The sequence below is a fragment of the Triturus cristatus genome, chromosome 4_1 (genome assembly GCF_964204655.1).
Source record: "Triturus cristatus chromosome 4_1, aTriCri1.1, whole genome shotgun sequence".
In the NCBI taxonomy this organism is placed as follows: Eukaryota; Metazoa; Chordata; class Amphibia; order Caudata; family Salamandridae; genus Triturus; species Triturus cristatus.
In genome coordinates, this window is record NC_140585.1 from 117,648,098 (window position 1) to 117,675,375 (window position 27,278).

General features: G+C 48.2%; 1 protein-coding gene across 1 annotated transcript in view; it reads right to left on the bottom strand.

Annotated features, from left to right (window-relative positions):
- The window catches only part of LOC146844090 (phospholipase A2 inhibitor and Ly6/PLAUR domain-containing protein-like), a 138,195-nt gene extending 113,367 nt beyond the window's left edge, over positions 1-24,828 (bottom strand). Inside the window, exon 1 of the mRNA XM_085650838.1 lies at positions 24,634-24,828. Coding sequence (XP_085506964.1) covers positions 24,634-24,828 — 195 coding nt within the window. The remainder of the gene's footprint in view (positions 1-24,633) is intronic.
- Positions 24,829-27,278: the final 2,450 nt, after the last annotated feature.

Genomic DNA, 27,278 nt, shown 5'->3' on the forward strand with positions numbered 1-27,278 from the left:
GTCTCGCCTTTGGGGCCTTATAAGTGTTTAGCGAGAGCTATTGACTTTGCCAATGTCTTTAAGCTGTGCTGTAGAGGAGTATGGCTGCTGTTCAGCATGCTGAAAAGTTATAATAAAAAAGTGTCAGAAGCATTTTTGTTACCTTATATATGACCAAGAAGGCATTATGTACAACTGAACGACCATATTACAAAAAGTATTTACAATAAAAAATGCCCTCAGTTTTGATTTGTTCTTGCAATGCTGGCAACTTGTTTCTGCCTATTCCAATGTTTGTTTTGTAAAGTTTTTTTTGAGGGGGCATAAACAATCGGAGGGTGAAGGTTGCGAACTAGTACCTGTATTATAACAGTAGCAGCGGCCAGACGCTAGGGGAGAATCAACAGATGCCAGATTGAGAGCAGGCTGAGGTGGTGCTGAGTGATGCTGAGGTGGTAGTGGTGGTGGTGACTGGTGTGGAGACGATGCTGAGGTGATGCTGAATGATACTCAGGTCTTGCTGAGTGATGATTATGTGGTGGTGTACTAGTGCAAAGGTGATGCTAAGTGATACTAATGTGGTGCTGAGTGATGCTGTGGTGGCCCTGAGTGATGCTGTGGTGGCGCTGAGTGATGCTGTGGTAGTGCCGAGTGATATTGTTGTGGCGCAGAGTGATGCCGTGATGGCCTTGAGTGACGCTGCAGTGGTGCTGAGTGACGCTGTGGTGGCCCTGAGTGACGATGTGGTGGCCGTGAGTGACGTGGTGGTGGCACTGACTGTTGCTGTGGTGGCCCTGAGTGATGCTGTGGTGGAGCTGAGTGATGCTGTGGTAGCGCCGAGTGATATTGTTGTGGCGCAGAGTGATGCCGTGATGGCCCTGAGTGACACTGCAGTGGTGCTGAGTGACGCTGTGGTGGCCCTGAGTGACGCTGTGGTGGCCGTGAGTGACGCGGTGGTGGGGGGAACAACCTTTACAACGCAACTTTTACAACGCACTACACTTACAACGCAATTTTTACAACGCAACATCCACTACAACGCATTCCATTACATCACATGACACTACAACGCATTTTTAAAAACTACCTTTACAACGCATTCCATTACATCGCATACTACCTTTACAACGCATACCATTACAACGCATAATATTACACTACACTATCCAACACTTACCCTACTGTTGCACCCCCTGGAGTTAGAATAGTAATTTTTACCCCTATACTATCCAACACTTACCCTACTGTTGCACCCCCTGGAGTTAGAATAGTAATTTTTACCCCTATACTATCCAACACTTACCCTACTGTTGCACCCCCTGGAGTTAGAATAGTAATTTTTACCCCTATACTATCCAAAACTTACCTTAAATGCAATGTAATATTATGCGTTGTAATTGTATGCGTTGTAAAGGTAGTATGCGATGTAATGGAATGCGTTATAAAGGTAGTTTTTAAAAATGCGTTGTAGTGTCATGCGATGTAATGGAATGCGTTGTAGTGGATGTTGCGTTGTAAAAATTGTGTTGTAAGTGCATGCGTTGTAAAAGTATGCGTTGTAACGTCATGTTGTAACGTCATACATCCCGGTGGTGGCACTGACTGGTGCTGTGGTGGCCCTGAGTGATGCTGTGGTGGCGCTGAGTGATGCTGTGGTGGCCCTGAGTGATTATGTGGTAGCCCTGAGTGATGCTGTGGTGGCGCTGAGTGATGCTGTGGTGGCCTTGAGTGATGCTGTGGTGGTGCTGAGTGACGCTGTGGTGGCCCTGAGTGATGTTGTGGTGGCCCTGAGTGATGCTGTGGTGGCGCTGAGTGATGCTGTGGTGGCCCTGAGTGATGCTGTGGTGACCCTGAGTGATGCTGTGGTGGCGCTGAGTGATGCTCTGGTGGCCCAGAGTGATGCTGTGTTGGCCTTGAGTGATGCTGTGGTGGTGCTGAGTGACGCTGTGGTGGCCCTGAGTGACGCTGTGGTGGCCCTGAGTGATGTTGTGGTGGCCCTGAGTGATGCTGTGGTGGCACTGAGTGAAGCTGTGGTGGCCCTGAGAGATGCTGTGGTGGCGCTGAGAGATGTTTTGGTGGCCCTGAGTGATGCTCCCTAAATTCAGGCTAACAACCAAAGGTGGTAAATCCCTCTTTGTGTTGGAGGCAAAAGCTTGGAATAAGCTACCTTTTTCTGTTCGTCCCTTGCCGGACGAAATTCAATTCAGGAAAGCTTTAAAAACTTGGGTCTTTTCTATGACCGAGACAGCCTGCACAGCAATGGTCTAAATATGTAGTGTTTAGCGTGAAGTTGATCTACTCCCCCCAACTCGTACATCTGAGTTAGTTGAGCGCCAAGATACTCCTTGGAGTGGTAGTAGCGCTATAGAAATAAATCTTACATGACATTACAAGCTGTGGTGGCCCTGAGTGATGCTGTGGTGGTGCTGAGTGATGCTGTGGTGGCCCTGAGTGATGCTGTCGTGGCGCTGAGTGATGCTGTGGTGGCCCTGAGTGATGTTGTGGTGGCCCTGAGTGATGCTGTGGTGGCCCTGAGTGATGCTGTGGTGGTGCTGAGTGATGCTGTGGTGGCCCTGAGTGATGCTGTGGTGGCGCTGAGTGATGCTGTGGTGGCGCTGAGTGATGCTGTGGTGGCCCTGAGTGATGCTGTGATGGTGCTGAGTGACGCTGTGGTGGCCCTGAGTGATGTTGTGGTGGTGCTGAGTGATGCTGTGGTGGCCGTGAGTGACGCGGTGGTGGCACTGACTGTTTCTGTGGTGGCCCTGAGTGATGCTGTGGTGGTGCTGAGTGACGTTGTGGTGGCCCTGAGTGATGCTGCGGTGGTGCTGAGTGATGCTGTGGTGGCCGTGAGTGACGCTGTGGTGGCCCTGAGTGATGCTGTGGTGGCCATGACTGATGCTGTTGTAGCGCTTAGTGATGTTGTAGTGGCCCTGAGTGATGCTGTGGTGGCCCTGAGTGATGTTGTGGTGGCCCTGAGTGATGCTGTGCTGGCCCTGAGTGACGCTGTGGTGGCCGTGAGTGACGCGGTGGTAGCACTGACTGTTGCTGAGGTGGCCCTGAGTGATGCTGTGGTGGTGCTGAGTGACGCTGTGGTGGCCCTGAGTGATGTTGTGGTGGCCCAGAGTGATGCTGTGGTGGCCGTGAGTGATGCTGTGGTGGCCCTGAGTGATGCTGTGGTGGCCCTGACTGATGCTGTGGTGGCGCTGAGTGATGTTGTGGTGGCCCTGAGTGATGCTGTGGTGGCCCTGAGTGATGTTGTGGTGGCCCTGAGTGATGCTGTGGTGGCCCTGAGTGATGCTGTGGTGGTGCTGAGTGATGCTGTGGTGGCCCTGAGTAATGCTGTGGTGGTGCTGAGTGATGCTGTGGTGGCCCTGAGTGATGCTGTGGTGGCCCTGAGTGATGCTGCGGTGGCTCTGAGTGATGATGCGGTGGCTCTGAGTGATGCTGCGGTGGCTCTGAGTGATGCTGTGGTGGCCCTGAGTGATGCTGTGGTGGCGCTGGGTGATGCTGCTGTTGTGCTGTGCTGGCATTCAATGAGTCCAGCATAACATTTAAATTCTTCTGCACTCTACCTTCTCTCCCGACCAATCTGCAGCCCTTAAGTAGCTACCGTAAAATTCTACTTTACTCAGTTTTATGAATAAAGTGCATAGTTAATTAAAGCCATTAAACTTGAAAACACATTAAAACCATGGCAATACAAATAGCGTAGTAAAACAGTTTGTATGTTAGGGTAAATGTTTTTCATGAGAGGTTCCAATGGACTAGCTAATTCATTTCATATATAATTTTCGGACTTGCTCTCACCGGTGAAGGTCTTTACTATGCCACGAATAGCTGTACACATTTGACAACCCTTTGACCTTTACTCATTCTCTGCTTCTGACCCTCCTGATCTCCTCCTTCCCATCACTAGGCCCATTTTAGCTCTTGCACTATTGTATTATCTATTTCAACAAACTGGGGTCCTTGCAAGCACTAATAATTTCTAGGGAAAGTGCACAAGTGCTGCTTAGGGCAGTAGCACTATAGAAAATTGTTAAACAAAATGCAGGTGCAGAAAGGTATAGGAGAATAATCTATAGTAATCTGCTATACAACACCAGTGATATTTCATACATTTAAATAGCTCTCTTGGCAGAGAAATTATTTCCCTTTTTTAAAAGAAAATATATTTTTATTGATTTTAACATATTTATTCCCCCACCCCCGGACAGGTAACCATTCTGTACATTAACATCATGGACTTTACATTGTATTTATCATATTTACATAAATATTATAGGAAATTTTGCAAAATATATTCCATGCTTCAAAAAACCCCAAAAAACAATAACATAAATACATTACAGTATTGATAGTACATCAGATTTGTAGGTCTCGCCAAAGTGTGAGAGGAGACCAGATTTTCATGCCCCTTTCACGTCGCCTTCTGCCTTTCCGCTTATATATAGCTATCTCGATATTATGCACCGCTAAAAGCCTTGCTAGCCACTGTTGAGAAGTGGGTGGAAGCGGGTCTAGCCAAGCCGATGCTAGGCATAGCCGCCAAATGGCCATTGCAACAAATATAAAATCGTGACCGTTCTCGAGTTTATCTAAATCTTCCACCCCAAGTACCATTGCCTCTGGTGACAAGACAACCTTTCTGTGAAGAACAGAAGTTAATAACCTCACTATATCTTGTAACAGAGGCAAATAATCTAATAATCTAATCTGGAGGTATTTAAAAAAATCCCGCCAATCTAGACCAAATTCTTCCTTCAAGACATCAAGGGCCTCATGTAGGTCGCCAAATACCGGTCGGTAACGGCCGATTTTCGGTAATTATACCGTTACCGACCGGTATTTTGGCTTTTGGTATGTAGGGAGATCATTTTTGAATTCGGTAATTTACCGAATCGGTAAAATTACCGAATCGGTAATTTTACCGATTCGGTAAATTCCGAATACAAAAATGAGATGTAGGGGGAGTGTGTGGGTGATGTTTTGAGTCGGTATTTACCACCAACTAATAGTTGGTGGTAAATAATGTATGGTTGTGTAAACGCATGTGATAGCGCTTAGAAGTGTGCAATGTGGCAGACATACATGCCCTTAGGGCATGTATGTGTGCCACATGTGCACACATGGCCGAATCAGGGGTGCAACAGGGTGTCAATGTGACACCCTGCCACCCTTGCAAGTGTTCCCCCCATTACCGAATCGGTATTTACCGATTCGGTAATGAGGCATACCTTCCCATCAATGGGAAGGTATGCCTCATTACCGAATCGGTAAATACCGATTCGGTAATTACCGAATTTTACCGATTCGGAAATATTTTCCGAAGGATTACCTACATACAGGTTACCACTTCTGAAATACCGATTCGGTAACGTTCGGTATTTAAGAAGTGGTAACTTGTATGCTACCTACATGAGGCCCCAAAAGATTTAATCCCCTGATTAGTATAGAAATCCCCTAGTTGTGTTATTCCCAGGTTATACCATTTGTTAACGCAGTTATCTTTAAAGATTGTTGGTGGAAGAGTTGGGTTGTTTAGTACCGGGGTGTAATATGAGAATCGTCCTATTCCTAACATTTTTTTTACAGCCTTCCATACCTTAAAACAACTATAAAGGGTCTTAAATTTGACCTTTTTATGGTAACTGTTGTGTATGTGCCTCCGAAAATAGCCATAACAGGAATTCCCCACCAATAGCTGAAAAATTGAAGCGGTGTGTACCTCTGTGTTATTATTCCCTTGTAATGATTCCTTACTGTATAGTAGTACACATGACCAATAATATCTCCTTAATTTGGGGAGTGATAACCCACCTCTGACCTTAGGAAGAGTAAGATATTTATATGCCCGACGGGGTTGAGCGTATGACCATACAAGCATTTGCAATGCAATAGGTCTCGCATTTACACGAGTTTGAGCTCTTCACATTGCAAATAACAATGCCTTTTCTTTTTCTTTTCGTTTTTAAAACATAAATAAAAGGCATTGTCGTTTACAATGCCAATAGCTTAAACTCACGTAAATGCGAGACCTATTGCCGTTGCAATCTGAAAGAAACACGTTAGTTAGATTCCTCACCTTAGAATATCCCCAGGCGTCAGAGTGGATCCGGAAGATTTTTCGTCAGCAATACCCCTTGCGCGTCGCTTGGCGTCGTCTGCGGCTCTGCGTCCGTCGTTGGCGTCGTGCGCCGGAATGACGTCGTCGGAGTACTTAGACGCCGCCCTCGCGCGCTGACGTCAGTTCTTCTCTTTTCCGCGCCAGTAAGCGCCGATCCGGGAGAGCTACCCCTTTTAGTCTTTTTTGACTAAATCTTTTTGATCCCTTTTGATCCTGTCTTCGACATCTGGTGCCGGTAGGATGCCTGGTTTTAAGGCTTGCGACGATTGCCACCGACTAATGTCGGTGACCGATCACCACCGCCGGTGCCTCTACTGTTTGGGCCTCGACCATGACGCGGAGTCGTGTTCCGACTGCAAGGCCTTGACCTCGAAAGCTAGGCGGGAGTTGTCCCGCAAGCTTCTCGAGCTTCGCCACTCGGCTCCGCGCCCCTCTCGATCCCGGTCCAGGAGCAGGTCCAAGGATCGGTCGCGGAGCCGCAGCCGACACCATCATCGCTCGTCGAGCTCGAAGTCCTCGGGTAAGTCTAAGCATTCTAAGAAGTCCAAGAGGCGACACCGCTCTTCGGACTCCCCTCGCCGGTCGCGCGACTCGGCCGAGGGTCAGGGTGGTTCAACCCCCGCGGCTCCGTCGGAGCCACAGGCGCGGCACACGTCCCCATACCCTCCGGTCCCTGGGACTGACGCGACGCCGGCGGAGGTCAGTGCCTTCCTCTCGGCCATGAGGAGCCTGGCCCCGCCGGCGACGCCGCGAAATCGACTGGGCGACCTTGCGCACCGGTGGCTCCGGCCCCGGCGCCGTCGGAGACTCTGGTCCCGACGCCGCAGGTCCCTGAGGGGCCCATGCCTGGGCCCCCGTCGATGCCGGTCGACCTCGTCACGCCTCCTCTGCCGGCGTCGACACCGGTGCCACCTCCGACGCCGACTCCGGTCGACGTCGAGCCCCAGTTCAGCCCCGTTCCGGACCCAACGCTGGTGCTGACGCCGTTAGAGACACATTATGTCTATCGTCCGGCTCCGATCGTTCCTCCTGTTTATCAGGAATCGGATGACGGGGGCGACTGGGAGGGGTTCAAGGACCCTATGGCTGTTCAGTCTCAACTTTCGCAGGACCGGGCAGATGAACTGGGGGAGGCCAGTGGTCTGGATACCTCACCGGACACTGGATTCACCTCTCCTCTGACTGTGGCTTTGGAGGAGGGTGCAGCGTTCTCTGTGGTGCTGCGCAAGGCGGCCGCAGCCCTTGGGCTTGAGCTGCCTGCCGTGGCTGTGACGACTAACGTCCTCACTGAGGTGCTTCAATCTGCAGCAAGCTCCACTGAGCCTCTGCTGCTATTCAATGAGGCCCTCACTGACGTTCTGCAGGGCACCTGGTCCAAGCCCTCCACAGTCCCTCCTGTGGATAGGAACGTTGCCAGGCGCCACCGCCCTGCTCCGGGCGACCCCAGTTTTCTGTCCCAACACCCCACCCCCGAGAGTCTGGTTATCCAGGCTTCTACTTCCCAATCCTCCTTCGCGACCGCTCCTAAGGACCGGGATTTCAAGAGACTGGAACAGTTTGGCAAGAAGCTGTTCTCCTCCCTTAGTTTGGGCCTGCGGTCTTTAAACACCGCCTGTCTCTTGGACCGTTATTCCCACTCTCTGTGGGATACGGTGGAGGACGTGCTGCCCCTGTGCCCGGAGGAGGCTCGGACACGACTTTCCCAGTCTCTGGCCGATGGGAGGGATGCAGCACGCCATGCAATCCGATGTGGGCTTGACACTACGGACTCGCTGGGTAGGGCGATTTCTACCACGGTGGCGCTTAGACGCCACGCCTGACAGCGGTACACGTCTTTTTCAGGGGATGTCCAGAACACTCTCATGGACATGCCCTTTGATGGCACTCGCCTTTTTGGTGAGAAAGCGGACAGTGCGCTGAATCGCTTTAAGGACTCCCGGGCTACGGCCAAGTCCTTGGGCCTCTCGGCCCCGCGGTCGCAAACTTCCGCTTTTCGCCCCTTTCGTGGCCAAGGAAGGGGCGCCTCCTCATGTCTGCCTAGCCACCAGCCGCAGAACCAACCTGCGCGCGGTCGCGGACGTGGTTTACGCAGAGGCGGTTCTGGAGGACGACGCGGTCAGCCCACATCCACCCCGGCAGCATCCGCCTCCAAGCCTTCCTAGTCCGAGCTTTCCGGCCCATTCCTCACCAGTGGGCGGCAGAGTTCGCCATCACCTGCTCCACTGGCGTACCATCACTTCGGACAGTTGGGTGCTGCAAATCGTCCGAAGGGGCTACTCCCTCCCCTTCGAGACGACCCCTCCAGCCATGCCACCACAGCACCACCGTATATCGGAGGATCATTTGAATCTTCTGCGGGAGGAAGTTTCAGCCCTCTTGGCCAAAGAGGCCGTCAAGCGCGTTCCGAGCCCAGAAGTAGGTCGAGGTTGTTATTCCCACTACTTTCTGGTTCCCAAGAAGGGCAAAGGGGGCCTACGCCCTATCTTGGACCTCAGGAACGTCAATGCCTTCCTCCGGAAGGAACGGTTCAAAATGTTGACTTTGGCTCAGGTTCTAGCTGCCCTAGACCCTGGAGACTGGATGGTAGCGTTGGACTTGCAGGACGCATATTTTCACATCCCTGTCCTGCCGGCCCACCGGCGTTACCTGCGGGTCACGGTGGGTCAGGAGCACTTTCAGTTCACCGTGCTCCCCTTCGGCCTTACCAGTGCCCATCGGGTGTTCACGAAAGTGATGGCGGTGGTCGCAGCTCATCTGCGCAGATCAGGGGTTCCAGTCTTCCTCTATCTCGACGACTGGTTGTTGAAGGCGGGCTCGCCCCAGGCAGTCGTCTCCCACCTCCAGACTACGGCGGATCTCCTGCATTTGCTGGGGTTTTCCATCAACGTGCCGAAGTCACACCTGGGCCCCTCTCAAAAGCTCCTTTTCATCGGAGCGGTTCTCGATTCGGCGCAGTTCCGGGTCTATCCACCGGAACAGCGGGTCCGGGATATTCAGGCCCTGATTCCCATCTTTCGGCCTCTATCCTGGGTTTCGGTCAGGCTAGTGTTTCAGCTTCTGGGGCTGATGGCCTCCTGCATCCTACTAGTGCATCACGCCAGGCGGCGCATGCGGGCTCTGCAGTGGGACCTGAAGTTTCAGTGGGCCCAGCATCACGGCAACCTGTCCGACCATGTCTTGATCTCGGAGGGCACTGCACAGCAGTTGCAGTGGTGGCTCACGGACCGCGATTGGGTCACGGGCAAGAGCCTCTCCCTACCCCTACCGGAGCATGTCGTAGTGACGGATGCGTCCCTCCTGGGCTGGGGTGGCTATATGGGGGAGGCGGAGATCAGAGGCCTCTGGTCTCCGGCGGAGTCTCGCCTCCACATCAACTTGTTGGAGCTGAGAGCGATTTGACTTGCACTGAAAGCCTTCCTTCCCTCTGTCCGGGGAAGTGTCGTGCAGGTGTTCACGGACAACACCACCGCCATGTGGTATTGCACCAAACAGGGCGGGGTGGGGTCGTGGACCCTTTGTCAAGAGGCTCTGCGCCTCTGGACAGGGCTAGAACACCAGGGCGTCACCCTGGTGGTTCAACATCTGGCGGGCTCTCTGAACGCCAGAGCAGACGAACTCAGCCGCCGGTGCATGATGGATCACGAATGGCGTCTGAACTCAGAAGTGGCGCAAGGTCTCTTTCAGCAGTGGGGAGAGCCTTGGTTAGATCTATTCACCACCGAAGAGAACGCGCAATGTCAGCAGTTCTGCGCGTTGGAATTTCCAAGGCGGCACTCGCTCGGCGACGCTTTTCGGCACGAGTGGAGTTGCGGTCTGTTGTACGCCTTTCCGCCTATACCACTTCTGCCCAGAGTGCTAAAGAAGATCAGGCACGACCGGACCCAAGTCATCTTGGTGGCTCCGGATTGGGCACGAAGGTACACGGTCCTCCACCCGAACCTGTCCAGCCTCCACCTCCATGCGTTGAGATTGAGCGGCGGCAGTTGATGCCATTTGACTTGCCTCCTGAAGTCTGTGATATCATTCTGGCAGCCAAGCGTCCCTCCACAAAGACGGTATACGCCTGCCGGTGGAACAAATTTGTGGCATGGTGCAAAGCAAAGGCTGTGGATCCCCTTTCCGCCCCTCTTTCTGAGGTTCTCCTCTTTCTTCTTTCTTTGGCCCAGCAGGGTTCTGCTCTGGGCACCTTGAAAGGTTATCTTGCTGCCATCTCTGCCTTCTTATGGCTTCCTGATCAGCCTTCTCTTTTCAAGTCCCCTGTAGTTACACGCTTTCTGAAAGGCATTACTCACACGTTCCCTCCTGTCCCTTTTGTAATGCCTCAGTGGGACTTGAATCTTGTTCTCACATTTCTAATGTGCGCTCCCTTTGAGCCTCTTCATAATTGTCCTCTTCGTCTTCTGACGCTTAAGACTGCTTTTCTGGTAGCCATCACCTCGGCTAGATGGGTAAGTGAGCTCCAGGCTCTATCATCAAAGCCTCCTTTTCTATCTGTGAGCTCCAGGCTCTATCATCAAAGCCTCCTTTTCTATCTGTTCATCCGGACAAGGTTGTCCTTCGGCCTCGTCCTTCCGTTCTACCAAAGGTGGTGACCCCCTTTCATCTTGGGCAATCTGTCACCTTGCCCACCTTCTTTCCGCCTCCGCATCCTTCCAAAGAGGAAGAGAGGCTCCACCATCTGGACCCAAAACGTGCGCTCTCCTTTTATCTGGACCGCACAAAGCAGTTCCGGGTGGACGACCAACTTTTCGGTGGATACGTGGGTGCTAAGAAGGGGAAAGCTGTGCACAAACGGACCATCTCTCGGTGGGTCGTTTTGTGCATCAAAATCTGTTATTCCTTGGCAAAAAAGGACCCTCCTGTTGGGCTGCGCGCCCATTCTACTCGGGCCACAGCGGCTACTACTGCTTTGGGACGGGGAGTCCCTTTGCAGGACATCTGTCAGGCGGCAACGTGGGCTTCGCTACACACGTTTGCCAGGCATTATTGCCTAGACAGCCAAGTCCGGAGGGATGGCTTCTTTGGCCGTTCTGTCCTCCAGGACTTTCTGGTGTGATCTTGGTTCGCAGACCCACCACCGGGGTTGGTATTGCTTGGGTATCTATTCTAAGGTGAGGAATCTAACTAACGTGTTTCTTTCAGATGAACAAGTTACTTACCTTCGGTAACGATGTATCTGTAAGAAACATTAGTTAGTTAGATTCCTCACCGACCCACCCATCCTCCCCGTTCTGCGAACTGACATCTAGGGTTAAGGTTATCCTTTTCAGGCTCCTAGAATTTTTTGGCACCAGTGTCGGTCTCTTGCATGGCTCTGCATTCCTGGCGCGGAAAGCTATGTACAAGAACTGACGTCAGCGCGCGAGGGCGGCGTCTAAGTACTCCGATGACGTCATTCCGGCGCACGACGCCAACGACGGACGCGGAGCCGCAGACGACGCCTAGCGGCACGCAATGGGTATTACTGACGAAAAATCTTCCGGATCCAGTCTGACGCCTGGGGATATTCTAAGGTGAGGAATCTAACTAACTAATGTTTCTTACAGATACATCGTTACCGAAGGTAAGTAACTTGTTCGTTTGGTCTAGCAGAAAAGCAGGGATTGATCCCAGGTTCTCTTGCTTCACAGTGTGGAATGCAGTCAAAAGAGGGGTAGGTATTTATTTCTCTCTCCTATTTTTCATCTACGGCTAAATGTGTCTAATTCTTAGCGCAGGAGGTTAGAGCGTGGATAGCAGCCAGAAGCAACATACAAGCTTGGCTCGTTTTGTGCTTGAACGTCCAAGAGGACCCCGAGCTGAGTCAGAGCCAGGCAGCTGGCTGGAGCCTTTAGTGCTTTCGCCATGTCTTTCCATGTAACTGGTTGTGTGCCCTTAATAAAACGAGAATCGTCTTTATGTTCTTCTCCACAGAGTTACATTTAGGAAAATCTTCACCACACTGTTACCAGGAATGTATAGTTTTTGCTTTTGTAAACTGCACACACAAATATCAATTGTGCACAAGGGTCATCGGCTGAAGATGGCGCGACCTCCTCTCAGCTGCGTCGCACTAAGAAGGCGCCAAAAATTGGCAGGTGGGGTGTACTGCTCGATTTTTCCGGTCTTATTGTGTTGAAGGGTGATTTAGGTGACTTCAGTCTCTTCCCATTCAAGTCTAAGGGTTAGAGTAGTGTATAGAGCCTATTTATTAGGCACTTCGACATGATCCTGTGTTCTTCCCCATAGATCAGGGTTTGCATATACATCCTAGGGAATAGATTCGTTAGTATTAGGGGTAATCTGTTCTGTAGTGAGGGTATTTCATGGAGCCGTGCTGAATTCAGGCCTGGTAGGCCTTAAACGGGAGAGACTCCATCTTTCCTCCTGCTCTGGCAGCTCGGGATGTTTCTAGGTCATAGGCAGTGTTTTAGTTAGGAGGTGTTATTCGCTTGGAGAGAACCGGTTCAGGCCGGCCCTTATCGAAGGATTGTATTTTTCTTCATGCCGAAGACACTACATCAGGCCGGCCGGCTGGGAACGTGTCCTTGGCACGGGGAGGTACAAGAATTTGGTGGGCGGCAGGTTACGGGCTGGAATTTTCCATGAGGAAATGCACGTCTATATTAGTAAAAGTTTGAGGCAGATACTGGCACTTGCTTCTAGTCCATGGGCGGCACCTGGCCGTTAGTAGTAAAGCTGCTACTTATTCCAGGGAAGACAGATGACAAACTTGGAGGTGGAGAAAAACCGAGAAATAGATATTCCAAAGAGAAGAGAGTAGCCGATGAGGAAGAGGTCCCAGTGACTCGGAGAGGGAGACGGGAGTAAACCCGTGATTGCGGAGGTGTGACTTCCAGGCGAAGCCGAGGCGCAGACGAGAAGGGAACCTAGATGACCATTGAGTGCAGGCTACATACGACCAAGGTGATGTCAACCCCTTACTATTAGAGTGTACAACTCAATCTTTCACTTTTCTTTGCAGGTTATGTGATATGTATTATGTTCCGTGAGTGTGCATGTAATAACTAAATAAAGTAGTAAAGCAATATGTGCTACGTGTTCTTGTGTAAGAGGGTAACCTATTCTTCTAGTCAGCTGTGACTTGACATGGACAGATGTTAATCCTGATCAGGTAGGTGGTAACTGAATGAGGGAGAAAGGAGCCCTTCGAACTGGGGAACAAGTTGTGCTCAACTAGCTGTCTTTGTGTGATCTGATATATAGATGTCGTGGTAATTATAGGATGAACTCGTGTTAAGGCTGCCGTCTGGGCAGGAAGTCCTGGGTCCGTTTGGGACCGCGAGGCTGTGACTGCCGTCTGGGCAGGAAGTCTGTGGCTGCCGTCTGGGCAGGAAGTCCTGGGTCCGTTTGGGACCGCGAGGCTGTGACTTGTCTAAGGCTGCCGTCTAGGCAGGAAGTCCTGGGTCCGTTTGGGACCGCGAGGCTGTGGCTGCCGTCTGGGCAGGAAGTCCTGGGTCCGTTTGGGACCGCGAGGCTGTGGCTGCCGTCTGGGCAGGAAGTCCTGGGTCCGTTTGGGACCGCGAGGCTGTGGCTGCCGTCTGGGCAGGAAGTCCTGGGTCCATTTGGGACCGCGAGGCTGTGGCTGCCGTCTGGGCAGGAAGTCCTGGGTCCATTTGGGACCGCGAGGCTGTGACTGCCGTCTGGGCAGGAAGTCTGTGGCTGCCGTCTGGGCAGGAAGTCCTGGGTCCGTTTGGGACCGCGAGGCTGTGACTTGTAGGTCTTGGTATATATATATAGTAGGAATTCCCTGTCCTTAGGTGGTACATATATGTGGTTATTTAGGTGTGAATAGGCCCTAGGGAGGGGGTAACGTTCTGGTTTGGGTTAGAGAGGCTCTGCTGAGCGGGTTCTATCTGATCCGAAAACCCAAGCAGAACATTTGGCGTCACGAACCGTTTACGAAACCTGTGTGCGTTGTGGTTGTCTTGTGTTTGCTTTCGGCGCGTGCGTGGTTTTGTTTGCATTTTATTTTTGTATATTTGTGTGTATAGTTTTTATTTTTCTTCCTTCTTTTCTTTCTCTTCTTTTCTTCTTTTTCCTTTTTCACGATGTTTTCTAGAAGGTCTAAATCTACTTTTAAGTTGCCCGTTGATATTCCCGGATGGGATTCAACGCCTTATGAAGCCTTGGCCCGTGAGTGGGCTGATTCTACTGGTTTGAGTGAGAATTGGAATTCTTCTTTGGAGCTGGCAGAGCCGGCTGATGTGATTGCTTGTTTGCAGAAGGCACCCGTATCGAAGGGTGAGGAGATTCCCATTTTGGGGCGCAGAGGTTGGATTCTTTTGTCTGCATACAGGATTCTGCATGAGAGACTGTTGAAGCTACAGATATCTCTTAAAGATGTGGAAGCGCACTTTGTTGAGATTCAGAATTCTCATACTTTGTTGCGGTGTCAAAATAAGTTGCTTGCTGATAAACTTGAGACTTACCAAACTATTGCCGAACGGGCGGCTGTGCGAATTGCTCGTTATAAATACAAGAACAGTCGCGGTCGGGTTTCGACGCGAAAGGTGCGTCTGGTCGTGGCGACAGCCGGGCTGGATTGGAATCCTGATGAATGGGATGGTAATATCTGGAACTCGACTGATTCTTGTTCCTCGGGTGAGGAGTCTGCCAAGCGCGAGTCTTCTCGCTCCCGCCATGATTGTAAGTCTGCTTCTCGCACCTTTGATGGTGCACCCCGTGATTACGCTCGTTCTTCGAGTGGGATCAATGCTTCTTACACTGATTGTCCCTCTACGAGTACTGATCAGGCTCCTTGTGATGCTCGTCCCACGGTTTCTGCGCATCCAGTTTTCCGTCGGAAGTTGCAGCAGTCTCCCAATGCTCCGCAGGGTATTTCTTTGGACTGTTTAGAAGACTTTACTCAGCAGGAAATTAGTGATATTTTGCAGCGATTTCGGCAGCGAGCTGGTGAGTCCTTGCTCACATGGATGGTGCGCCTTCATGAACTGGGCGCTGCTGGTATTATGTTGGATACTGGCGATTGTTTAAAGTTCTGTTCCTTGAGTTTGGATTCTACTGTGCAGGATCATTTTCGTAACTATAATGGTGTTGGTCAGATTTCTTTACTCCAATTGGCGACTGAGGGTTGTAATCTAAAATATCCTACTGAATCTGACTGGCCTGTGAATGACAAGCCGTGGTATACTTTGCGTGATGCTGCTCAACGTCTCAAAGAGGAGGTGATGAAAACGGCAATTTTTCTGGGTACTGCTGACAGGTTGCTTGATGGTTCATTGACATCTTCTGTGCGGAACCGTATCATTCGATCTTCCCCTGTTGCCTATAAGCAGGTCATGATGACTTTATTGATTAATCAGACTGGTAACGTATTATCTACGGTTTTGGAATCGGTGCGCCAACTCGGTGAGTTGGGTGAGTGGTTTAAACCTGAACGTCAGTCCCGGCCTGACACTCGTACTCCTGGTGAAAATAAACTTACTAGACGTGATATTTTTTCTGGTCTTCTGGCTGATGGTGTGCGGAGGGAGGACATTGATGGTGAGACTACCGCTCGTTTGTGGGAGTTGTTTCGCAAACGTGGCTTGGATCGAAAGGAGGGTGCCCGGCGTGTTCGGACCACTGAGTGTGATCGTGGTGGTTCTGACGGTAGCGGTGATGACGACCGCCGTGGGCGCTCTGTTCGTCGTGATGATCGACGTTCTGCACGTGATGTGTCCCCCCGTCGAGAGAGAGACAGGGAGAGAGAGGGGGAAAGAGAAAGGGGGAGAACTGAATATGTTTACAGCAGACGTAGAGATGATAGGGATCAATCCCCTGAGGTGAGGAGGAGAGAGGATCGTCACAGTTTGGTCGATCGTAACCCGCAGTACAATGCAGAAGATACGAATCCGTTCCGTACTGGGAATGGATATGAACAGGAGGTACCGATACCTAAGAAATGTGAGAGTCTTTATCCTGATTTATCCTGGTACACAGAATGCAGTAAGAATGACTAGGAAATAGGTCAAGCTCCGGTACGCAGATGGGCTCACAGAGATAATAGACCCTATGTAGATATTGATATTTATTGGAGACATCGTAATATCCAAAGGGCCCGAGCATTGGTAGATACAGGAGCGGAGGCCACTCTTATTCATGGAAAATCAAAGAAGTTTACAGGTCAGCCTTTTACTATTACCGGATTAGGTGGAAAAGAAACCCCTGCAGTTCAAACTTTGCTTGAAATGAGAATAGGTAGAATTCCCAGAAAAGAGTATTCTGTACTAGTAGTGCCACTTCTAGAATTCATAATTGGGATTGATATTTTGAGAGGAATGACTTTGCATCTAGATGACGGATGTTACCAATTTGGAACAACGCATTATATATCGTCCAGACCTATACGGGTTGGTCGTTTAAGAATGCCCCCCATACAAGTTCCCCATGCGACAAAAGTGGTTTGTCAGAAGCAGTATCGTATTCCAGGTGGTCATGAGGAGATTAGTACCACTATTCAGGAGTTAGTGGATGCAGGAGTCATAACCCCAGTTACTTCTGCTTGGAATAATCCTATTTGGCCGGTGCGTAAGAGTGATAACTCTTGGCGCATGACCGTTGATTATCGAGAATTGAACAAGCACACACCCTCTTTGACTGTTGCAGTACCGGATGTTATTACACTTATTGAGAGAATCCAAAAGCATCCAGGTACATGGTACGCGTCCATTGATATTGCTAATGCTTTCTTTTCAATTCCGATTGCCCCAGAGTGTCAGGAACAATTCAGTTTTACGTGGAACGGGCGTCAGATGACGTTTAGAAGTCTTCCCCAGGGCTATGTGCATAGTCCTACGATATGTCACCGGCTGGTGGCAGAGCATTTGGCTGAGGTACCGGTTCATCCCCAAATTCAGATATGTCATTATATTGATGATGTTTTGATCCAAGGCGAAACACAAGAGGAAGTTCAGACCCAATTAGACAGAGTCATTGAGTGCCTGCGTGAGAAAGGTTGGGAAATCAACCCAGATAAATTGCAAGGTCCGTCCCAGGCTGTAAAATTTTTGGGTATTAATTGGCATGAAGGGCACCGTGAAGTGATCCCTCAGGTTAAACAGAAGATTCTTGATTTTGCAGTTCCTAGAAATAGGAAAGAAGCCCAGAGCTTCATTGGTCTGTTCGGCTTTTGGCGCCAGCATATTCCTCATTTGAGTCAAATATTGGCCCCCTTGTACCGGGTCACGCGTAAAAAGAATGCATTTGAATGGGATAAACCACAGCAAGATGCGTTTAGTCTGGCAAAAGAGGCAATTCAACATGCTCTGGATTTATGGCCTGTACGTGATGGTGACGTGGTTTTGAATGTGTCTGTACAGGGCCTTTATGCAAATTGGAGTTTGTGGCAGAAACAAGGCAGGAGTAAAGTACCGTTAGGTTTTTGGACCAAAAAGTTACCTGATGCTGGTGAACGTTACACACCCTTTGAGAAACAGTTACTTGCTTGTTATTGGGCTCTGGTGGATACCGAGCAATTGACTTTGGAACATGATATAGTTCTGCGTCCGGAAATTCCTATCATGCAGTGGGTTCTGAGTTCGCCGAAAACTCACCGAATTGGACACGCTCAAGAGGCGAGTGTGATTAAATGGAAATGGTACATACAAGACAGGGCACGTGTGGGCCCGAAAGGAGTTGCTTCTTTACATGAGCAGGTGGCGCGAGTGCCATCGACTGAGACTGAGAGTGAATGTTCCGTACCTTTAGCACAGGAGTCTCCTGTCAAGTGGGGTAAGCCTTTTGATGATTTGTCCGCAGCGGAAAGAAACCATGTTTGGTTCACTGATGGTTCAGCGAGGTTTATAGGGATGACACGGCACTGGAAGGCGGTGTCCTATAATCCGATCACACAGAAATTGTTGAGCACAACTGGTGAAGGTAAAAGCAGCCAATTTGCCGAGCTTTACGCTGTTTACCAAGTTTTGAAACAAGAGTTACCTGGTACATGTCATATTTTCACTGATTCTTGGTCTACTGCCAATGGACTGGCTGTTTGGTTGCCAACTTGGCATTCCCATAATTGGAAGTTACATTCCAAAGAATTATGGGGAAAAGAGTTATGGCAAGAAATTTGGGAGATGCTCCCACAGAGTACTGTTACAATCTTCCATGTGGACGCTCACACCCCGATAGATTCTCTTGACAAATTTTTTCATAACATTGCAGATGAGAAGTCTAAAATTGCTGAGGCAGTGGTGGACAGGCAAGATTCTGATATTGCGGGATTGGCGAAATGGGCACACCAGAAGGCAGGACATTTTGGAGAGAAGGCCACTAGCAGGTGGGCTGCTGATCGAGGAATTTATATTCCCTTAGATTTAATCAAAAATGTTATTTTACACTGCCCCGTTTGTCAGCATATCAGACGGCGTAAGGTGCCCCAAATTGTTAAAGGTCATTTACATCGCGGCAAATTGCCCGCTCAAATTTGGCAGATCGATTACATTGGTCCACTTCCCATGAGTAGGAATTGTCAATATGTTTGCACTATTGTTGATACATACAGTGGCCTGCTGGTAGCCCTTCCCTGTAAGCAAGCTACCCAATTGAATACCATTAAAACATTAGAATTAATTATGATGTACTATGGTGTGCCATTCCAAATTCAATCTGATAATGCATCCCATTTTCGTGGAAGATTGGTACAGGAGTTCTGTGCGGAAAACAATATTGAATGGATATTCCATATCCCCTACTACCCACAGGCCTCGGGCCTGGTAGAGAGATTGAATGGCCTGCTAAAGGACCAGCTGCGTAAGTTAACGGATGACAAGTATAAAAATTGGCGAGACTTTTTGCCCCAAGCACTATTGATTTTGAATAATCGTCCTTTTTTAAATGCTGAATCTCCACTCATGCGTTTGTTTCCCCCGAATGCTGAGGCTATGCCTAATGAAATCAGAGAAACTGTGATGTATTGGGAAATTACTCCCGGAGCTTTGGCTCCATGTAGAGCGACCCCAGGGTCGGCAGGTTTAGACTTGCATGCTATGGATGACATTGTTATAAAAAGTAGAGATCGAGTCATCATAGAGACATGTGTTGGTGTTCAGATACCACCTGGAAATTTCGGATTGATCGCCCCTAGATCGGGGCTGGCTGTAAAAGGCATTCAGGTGCTTGGAGGAATTATCGACAGTGATTATCAGGGAGAGATTAAGGTGCTCCTGCTGAATAGCAGTGAGGTTGACTTACTGATACATCGCACTGACCGAGTGGCTCAATTACTCATAATGCCTGTTTTCAGTGGTGTATTAATGAAAGGCACTGCTCCAACATTGCTAACTGTACGTGGCCAGAAAGGTTTTGGCTCCACGGATAATCCTGGGGCCAGAGTTTGGGTGCAGTCGCCTAAGAATCCCCCTGAACAAGCAGAGGTCATTGCCACCGGTCAGGATAATACCATTTTGGTTATGAGACCAGGGAAAGATAGCTGGGAAGCGGTCCCGGCTGATAAATGTTATTTACGAGAATGATTAATGCCTGTATTTGGTTCTCTTTCAGATCATTCTCTGGATTGTTGCTGCAGGATGTGTCGGAGCCGGACTGTTTTCGGACTGGTACGACGAGAAAGGAGGGATCCTATCAACCCGGGATGAACTGGGAACCCGAGTGTTGCGTTCCTTCGCTGCATGGGATTCATCATCGAACTTTTGGACCGCACTTGCTAAGAGGGTGACTGACGCCCCTCACTTCTGTTTGACACCGATGAGATAACTCATATTTTTAATGTCTCGAAGGCCCGTCCCAATATTCTCCTGGGTGATTTTGCTACCCATGTATATTGCCCCCTATGTATTGAATTGCCGAACGAGCAACCCCCCATCCAGTCCCAAATACTTACTTATAATATCACACAAGGTGATTTGTGCTTCTTTCTTACGTGTAATCCTAGTGCGATCTCACGAACGGACTTTGTGCTTTCAAAGGACACCGACCACATGTGTTTCAGTTCATATGACTTGTAATAGTTTGGTAGTTACCCCCAGTCACTATCGCACGATGTTACTACCTGCCGGATGGCTTTTCTCATGTGGTAATACTTCCTGGCCATTTGTCCCTGCAAACATTTCCGGAGGCCCTTGTGCCATTACGAGACTCAGTTTGTTGATGTTCGCATCGCATCCGAATGCCAACTCTCGTGTGCTTCGAGATACTGTAATGTTACAGGAGGATTGTGACCCATCTTTGCATTTATATTCCAAGTCTGAATACCTTAGCTTAGCTGTTTCAATTATTGGTGTTCCTGCTTTGGCGGTTTATAATGCCAAATCTATTGGGAAAATGGCCTGCTGGATGGTGAAATCTATTAATCATACTTCTACAATTTTGTCTGACATGCTATTAGACGCCCAGGGTGAACGTAGGGCCATTTTGCAAAATAGAGCAGCCATTGATTATCTTTTGCTTAAACATGGACATGATTGCTCGGACTTCGAAGGTCTCTGTTGTTTTAACTTGTCTGACCATACACAATCCATTCGTGCTCACATCGACAAGTTGCGTGATTTAACAGAAGAAGTTAGAAAACACATTGACCAGGGCTGGTTTGACTGGCTCTTTAATTGGTTACCTGATATACACGTGCTACGCCAAATATTAGGTGGTATTTTGATTGCTGTTGCTGTTTTGATTTCTATCTGTTGCTTTATTCAGTGTATTCCTTCATTATTTCAATTCTGCATACTTGGTACTAGACATAGATCAGTTAGCTTTGTTTCATATTATTCTTCCACAGATGTTAGCTCCATTTAATGAATGTATAATAGACTGAAGTCAAGGGTGAAATGTACTGCTCGATTTTTCCGGTCTTATTGTGTTGAAGGGTGATTTAGGTGACTTCAGTCTCTTCCCATTCAAGTCTAAGGGTTAGAGTAGTGTATAGAGCCTATTTATTAGGCACTTCGACATGATCCTGTGTTCTTCCCCATAGATCAGGGTTTGCATATACATCCTAGGGGATAGATTTGTTAGTATTAGGGGTAATCTGTTCTGTAGTGAGGGTATTTCATGGAGCTGTGCTGAATTCAGGCCTGGTAGGCCTTAAACGGGAGAGACTCCATCTTTCCTCCTGCTCTGGCAGCTCGGGATGTTTCTAGGTCATAGGCAGTGTTTTAGTTAGGAGGTGTTATTCGCTTGGAGAGAACCGGTTCAGGCCGGCCCTTATCGAAGGATTGTATTTTTCTTCATGCCGAAGACACTACATCAGGCCGGCCGGCCGGCTGGGAACGTGTCCTTGGCACGGGGAGGTACAAGAATTTGGTGGGCGGCAGGTTACGGGCTGGAATTTTCCATGAGGAAATGCACGTCTATATTAGTAAAAGTTTGAGGCAGATACTGGCACTTGCTTCTAGTCCATGGGCGGCACCTGGCCGTTAGTAGTAAAGCTGCTACTTATTCCAGGGAAGACAGATGACAAACTTGGAGGTGGAGAAAAACCGAGAAATAGATATTCCAAAGAGAAGAGAGTAGCCGATGAGGAAGAGGTCCCAGTGACTCGGAGAGGGAGACGGGAGTAAACCCGTGATTGCGGAGGTGTGACTTCCAGGCGAAGCCGAGGCGCAGACGAGAAGGGAACCTAGATGACCATTGAGTGCAGGCTACATACGACCAAGGTGATGTCAACCCCTTACTATTAGAGTGTACAACTCAATCTTTCACTTTTCTTTGCAGGTTATGTGATATGTATTATGTTCCGTGAGTGTGTATGTAATAACTAAATAAAGTAGTAAAGCAATATGTGCTACGTGTTCTTGTGTAAGAGGGTAACCTATTCTTCTAGTCAGCTGTGACTTGACATGGACAGATGTTAATCCTGATCAGGTAGGTGGTAACTGAATGAGGGAGAAAGGAGCCCTTCGAACTGGGGAACAAGTTGTGCTCAACTAGCTGTCTTTGTGTGATCTGATATATAGATGTCGTGGTAATTATAGGATGAACTCGTGTTAAGGCTGCCGTCTGGGCAGGAAGTCCTGGGTCCGTTTGGGACTGCGAGGCTGTGACTGCCGTCTGGGCAGGAAGTCTGTGGCTGCCGTCTGGGCAGGAAGTCCTGGGTCCGTTTGGGACCGCGAGGCTGTGACTTGTCTAAGGCTGCCGTCTAGGCAGGAAGTCCTGGGTCCGTTTGGGACCGCGAGGCTGTGGCTGCCGTCTGGGCAGGAAGTCCTGGGTCCGTTTGGGACCGCGAGGCTGTGGCTGCCGTCTGGGCAGGAAGTCCTGGGTCCGTTTGGGACCGCGAGGCTGTGGCTGCCGTCTGGGCAGGAAGTCCTGGGTCCATTTGGGACCGCGAGGCTGTGGCTGCCGTCTGGGCAGGAAGTCCTGGGTCCATTTGGGACCGCGAGGCTGTGACTGCCGTCTGGGCAGGAAGTCTGTGGCTGCCATCTGGGCAGGAAGTCCTGGGTCCGTTTGGGACCGCGAGGCTGTGACTTGTAGGTCTTGGTATATATATATAGTAGGAATTCCCTGTCCTTAGGTGGTACATATATGTGGTTATTTAGGTGTGAATAGGCCCTAGGGAGGGGGTAACGTTCTGGTTTGGGTTAGAGAGGCTCTGCTGAGCGGGTTCTATCTGATCCGAAAACCCAAGCAGAACATGGGGCTATATAAAATGTCTGAGTGAAGTAAATATTGAGACAAGCACATTCTTTTTGTATGCAGAATACCTTCACGCAGGAAACTGTTATTGTAATCTAATTTGTTTATGTAGCAGTATTTGAATCTTGAAAGCAAGTGACAAGTTGTAATGAACCATCAATAAAGTGCACATCTCCATGAAGTCATAGCAGTGGCAAACGTGCGCTACATATAGAAATACGACCGCATATAACAGCGTGATTTTATCATAAGAAACCTCAAATACAATATGTTTTATATCTGATGGCAATGGTTAGCAAGATTATTTTCTCGTTAAACTGATCATGATTGTCCTTGAGGCCTCGTTCTGTTGAATGGACAAAGTGAACAAGCATCGCGGCACCGACGCTTTACTTACGAGTATAACAAAAGTAAAGATTGTTATTTCTATTTCTTTATTTTTGGTATAATCGCGGAACCCACGCTTTACTTTTAACGTTAAAAGTAAAGCGCAGGTGCCGCGATTATACCAAAAGTTTAACAAAACGAGAGGCTTTGCCATCGCTACTGTCAAGAAACAACTAGTGGCGCACCGGGGGGGGGGGAGGGAGGGAGTGTGGCAGCGAAAGTGAAAGTAATCACGGTAAAGCGCGGCGCGCGCGCCCGCGCACATGCACTGTGGCTCTAGGCTGGCCTGGTAGCACTTTTTGGAGCCCTCTCAATAAGTCTTGCCAGACCAGCGCATGTGCTGGGTCAGGCGAGACCTAATAAATCTAGAAAAAGTACGTTCCATTACTGTAAACCACTGGTTAGAAAACTCTAGGCAAACTGCCCTGAATAAGTATAATATCTTGGGAAAGTACACCATTTTAATTGCATTTGCTCTTCCAATAATGGACAGGTGGACATTGTCTAACCGTCGTAGATCCTTTTGTACCGTATTCAGCAGTGGCTTAAGATTTAAATCCACAACTTCCTCTAATTTTGAAGAAATTGTGACACCCAGATATGTCGCTCCCTTCACCACCCTAGGATCGTCCATCACAATTTTTTGATTTAAAACAATAGTGTCTTTCCTTGATTTAATGCATAGCCAGAGACCAGCCCAAATTTCCTGGCCTCGGTCTCAATGGTCGACATTGCTACTATGGGGTCTGCAGTAACTATAGCAATGTCATCAGCGTATGCTAATGTTTTTGTTGCATACCCCTGTGATATAATGGGGGTTATATGGTTATTTTTCTCCAAATAGCGAATTAAAAAATCTATATATATTGTAAATAGCAATGGCGAGCAAGGGCATCCCTGGCGAGTTCCCCTGGAGACGGCGATTTCCTTAGTAAGGCTTCCATTGACAGATACAACAGCCCTAGGATTATTATACATTTTTTGTATCGCCTGAATAAACTTGATTTGAAATCCCATCATCGCCATTGCTTTCCAGAGAAACTGCCAGGAGACCCTATCAAAAGCCTTCTCTGCATCCAGAAGGATCAGGGCCATAGGGTCTCCGTTAGTTTCTGTTCCGTCAAAGAGTGTGATAACCCTCTGGATATGATTTATCGTGACCTTCCAGGAACAAAACCATGCTGGCTTTTAACGATAACATTATGTATTATGGGTGCAATTCGATTTGCCAAAATTTTGGAGTATATTTTAGAATCAGCATTTATTAGGGTTATTGGACGGTATGATCCTAGCTGTTCTGGGGATTTCCTCTTTTTGGCAAAAATCACAATTTTGGCCCTGGACCAGGAGCTGGGAGGTTCCCCCCCGGAGAAAATATGAATAATGAAATCCCTAAATATATGTTTAATTTCATCTATAAATGTGCTATAGAACTCCGAAGGGATACAGTCCAGACCTGTAGCCTTTCCTTTAGGGAGGCTCTTAACTGCAGTCAATACCTCTTCCATGTTCGGTGTTTCCTCTAGAGCCAGTTGTATGTTTACCTCAAGCTTAACGGCTTCACAATTCTCCAAGTACCTTTTTATTTCTATGATGTCTCCGTTGCCGTTATCTGTATATAGTTCTTTATAAAACCTCCAGAATGCTTGCTTAATCAGCTCTGAGTCTTTTAGCTGGCCTTCCACTGGGTCTACAATCTCCCTTATTAGATTAGCATTGACCTGTTGTCGCAATCGCATCGCCAATTGATGTCCCACTTGCTCATTGACTTCATATATTAATTCTTTTCGTGTCGGGCTTTCCGAATTGCCTTATCTGAAAACATATTAGTAATTGCTGTCTTGGCAACTGCTACTTGGGCTAAGGTACTAGAGATGTCCCCAATTGTGTCTATATTGCTAGTGACACTAATGCGTCTTACTTCTGCTAACATAAGCTCATCCTGCAGCCTCCGTAACTCCTCTTTCTCTCGTCTGTTTGCTCTGAGTGAATATGACATAGTCTCGCCCCGGGCCCCTGCTTTCAACGTATCCCAAACAACCTCTATTGATGTACTATTAATATTTTCTGCTAGGAACTTGGGTATCCAGTCTTTCATGTGGATACAATACTGAGGGTCGTTCAATAACGCTTTTTCAAATGACCACAAAGTAGGCTCTGATTTAGCTAGTTTAATAGTCAGTGTGCAAAAAAGGGGGTTGTGGTCAGATAGTACCTGGGGCAATTTAACAGTTTAAGAGTTCCTGATTAGTGAATTTGAAAGTAAAATATATTCGATTCTGGTATGCGTGCGGTGTGGATTTGAATAAAAAGTATAGCCAAGGTCACCGGTGTTAATATTTGAAGTCTGCCAACTATCCACTAATCCATGTACAAGACACAGATCTTTAAGAGAGCGAAATACTTTAGGTGTACATCCTTTGTAGACCCAGTCATCATTTAAGGACCAGTTAATCGGAAGGTTTATATTGAAGTCCCCACAGACCAAAACCGGAAGAGGCCAGTGTGATAATTCGTTAGAGACCTCATCAAAAATCCCGGGGTCATCTGTATTGCTCCCATAAATAGCACAAATTGTCATTTTTTGCCCTATTTGATAACTGCATTCAGTGATAGCCCAACGGCCAAGCTTGTCAGTTTTAGAATTGTTAAATACCAATCCACTCCCTTTAGCCAGAATAGCCACCCCCCGAATTTTAACACCTTGTGAGGTAGCACACACCAGTTTATATCCTAATGTATTTAACAGCTGGTTCTGGGACCCTTCAATATGCATCTCCTGCATACATACAACATTAGCTCCCCAGTTTTGTAGTCCAATAGTAACCATTTGTCTTTTCTTGAGATCTTTCAGACCATTCAGAGATAATACTTTTATCCCAGCCATGCTACTAAAAAAAAAGTTCTATATTTTATATTCCAGATGTTCTGGTTTCTTGTGATCCCTGTAAACAAAATGTTTACAGGGATCCCTTTCCCTATTCCTTTTTAACATAGATTTGCTACCCTTTATGTCTAACCTGTCCGGCCTTCCCCCCACCCCTTCCCCCCCCCACCCACCACCACCTTTGAAGGTTACCTGGTCCAGTCTGGTCCAGGGGTGTGACATCTGCGCAAGCGGGTCCTGCGAACTAGGCTAGTTAATAATATGCTTATCTTTTATAGTTGATCCAAAGCCTAAATTTTCTAAACATTTACATTTTTAACTTCCCCGAGCCGTTCAGACTAGAATTCCACACTTCCCCAAGGTATACCTTCTACAAGATACAATTTATGGTAGTTAATTATTCTTATGTAATTCCTTTTACTGCGAGTCTTTATATCTAATTTAGATTATTTCCCTGGATTTCGAGAGACTGTCTCTGTAATTTCCCGAAGATAATCCTCCGCCTGTATTTCACTATTAAAGCTTCTTGTTGCACCTCTAAATATAATTTTCAGACGTGCCGGGTTTTACAGGAATACTTTTGCTCCAATTTTTTCAAACGATCCAAATAGCTGAGGCATTTTCCATCTTCGCTCCATGGTGGCATGAGCGAAGTCGGGTCTGGCAAAAAATTTAAACCCCTTATGCTCTCTTTGGGTGGTAGGTCTTGCAAGGTCGTAGATTTTTTCACGGAGGAGAAAATTCCCAAAGCAGACCAGCATTGCCCTTGGATATTGATTTTGCTTGTTAAAGTTTTTTGATGGCATTAGGGGAAAACGATGGGCCCGCTGGACTTCCCTTTCCATGTCCCAGGCTTCCAATTCCGGGAATGATGTTTTGAGTATGTTAATCATTGCCCCTCTGGCATCGCTTCCCTCAAAATTCTCCGGAATTCCAAGAAACCTTAGATTATTTCTTCTGGATCTGTTTTCATGATCCTCCACTTTGGCCATAAGATCCCTTATTATTCCGTCCTGTTCTGTTTCCTTTTTTTGAAGCGTTGCGACATCGGTTTCAAGATTCTCAGTACGAGTTTCCACCCTGACCATTCTTTCGGAGATCTCGGAGCAGATACTTCCCACTTTCTTCACAGCGCCTTGTAATTTTTCAATGGCCATGCGGTTTTTTTGGCTCTCTTTTTTCACATCCTCATGGAAGTCTTTTATTGAGCAAAGTACCTAGCTTAACGAGGGTTCTGTGTTTTCTTTTTTATGTCTTTCTTGATTTCCTTGTATGCCCGGTTTTTGACGTGATGTTTCTTCT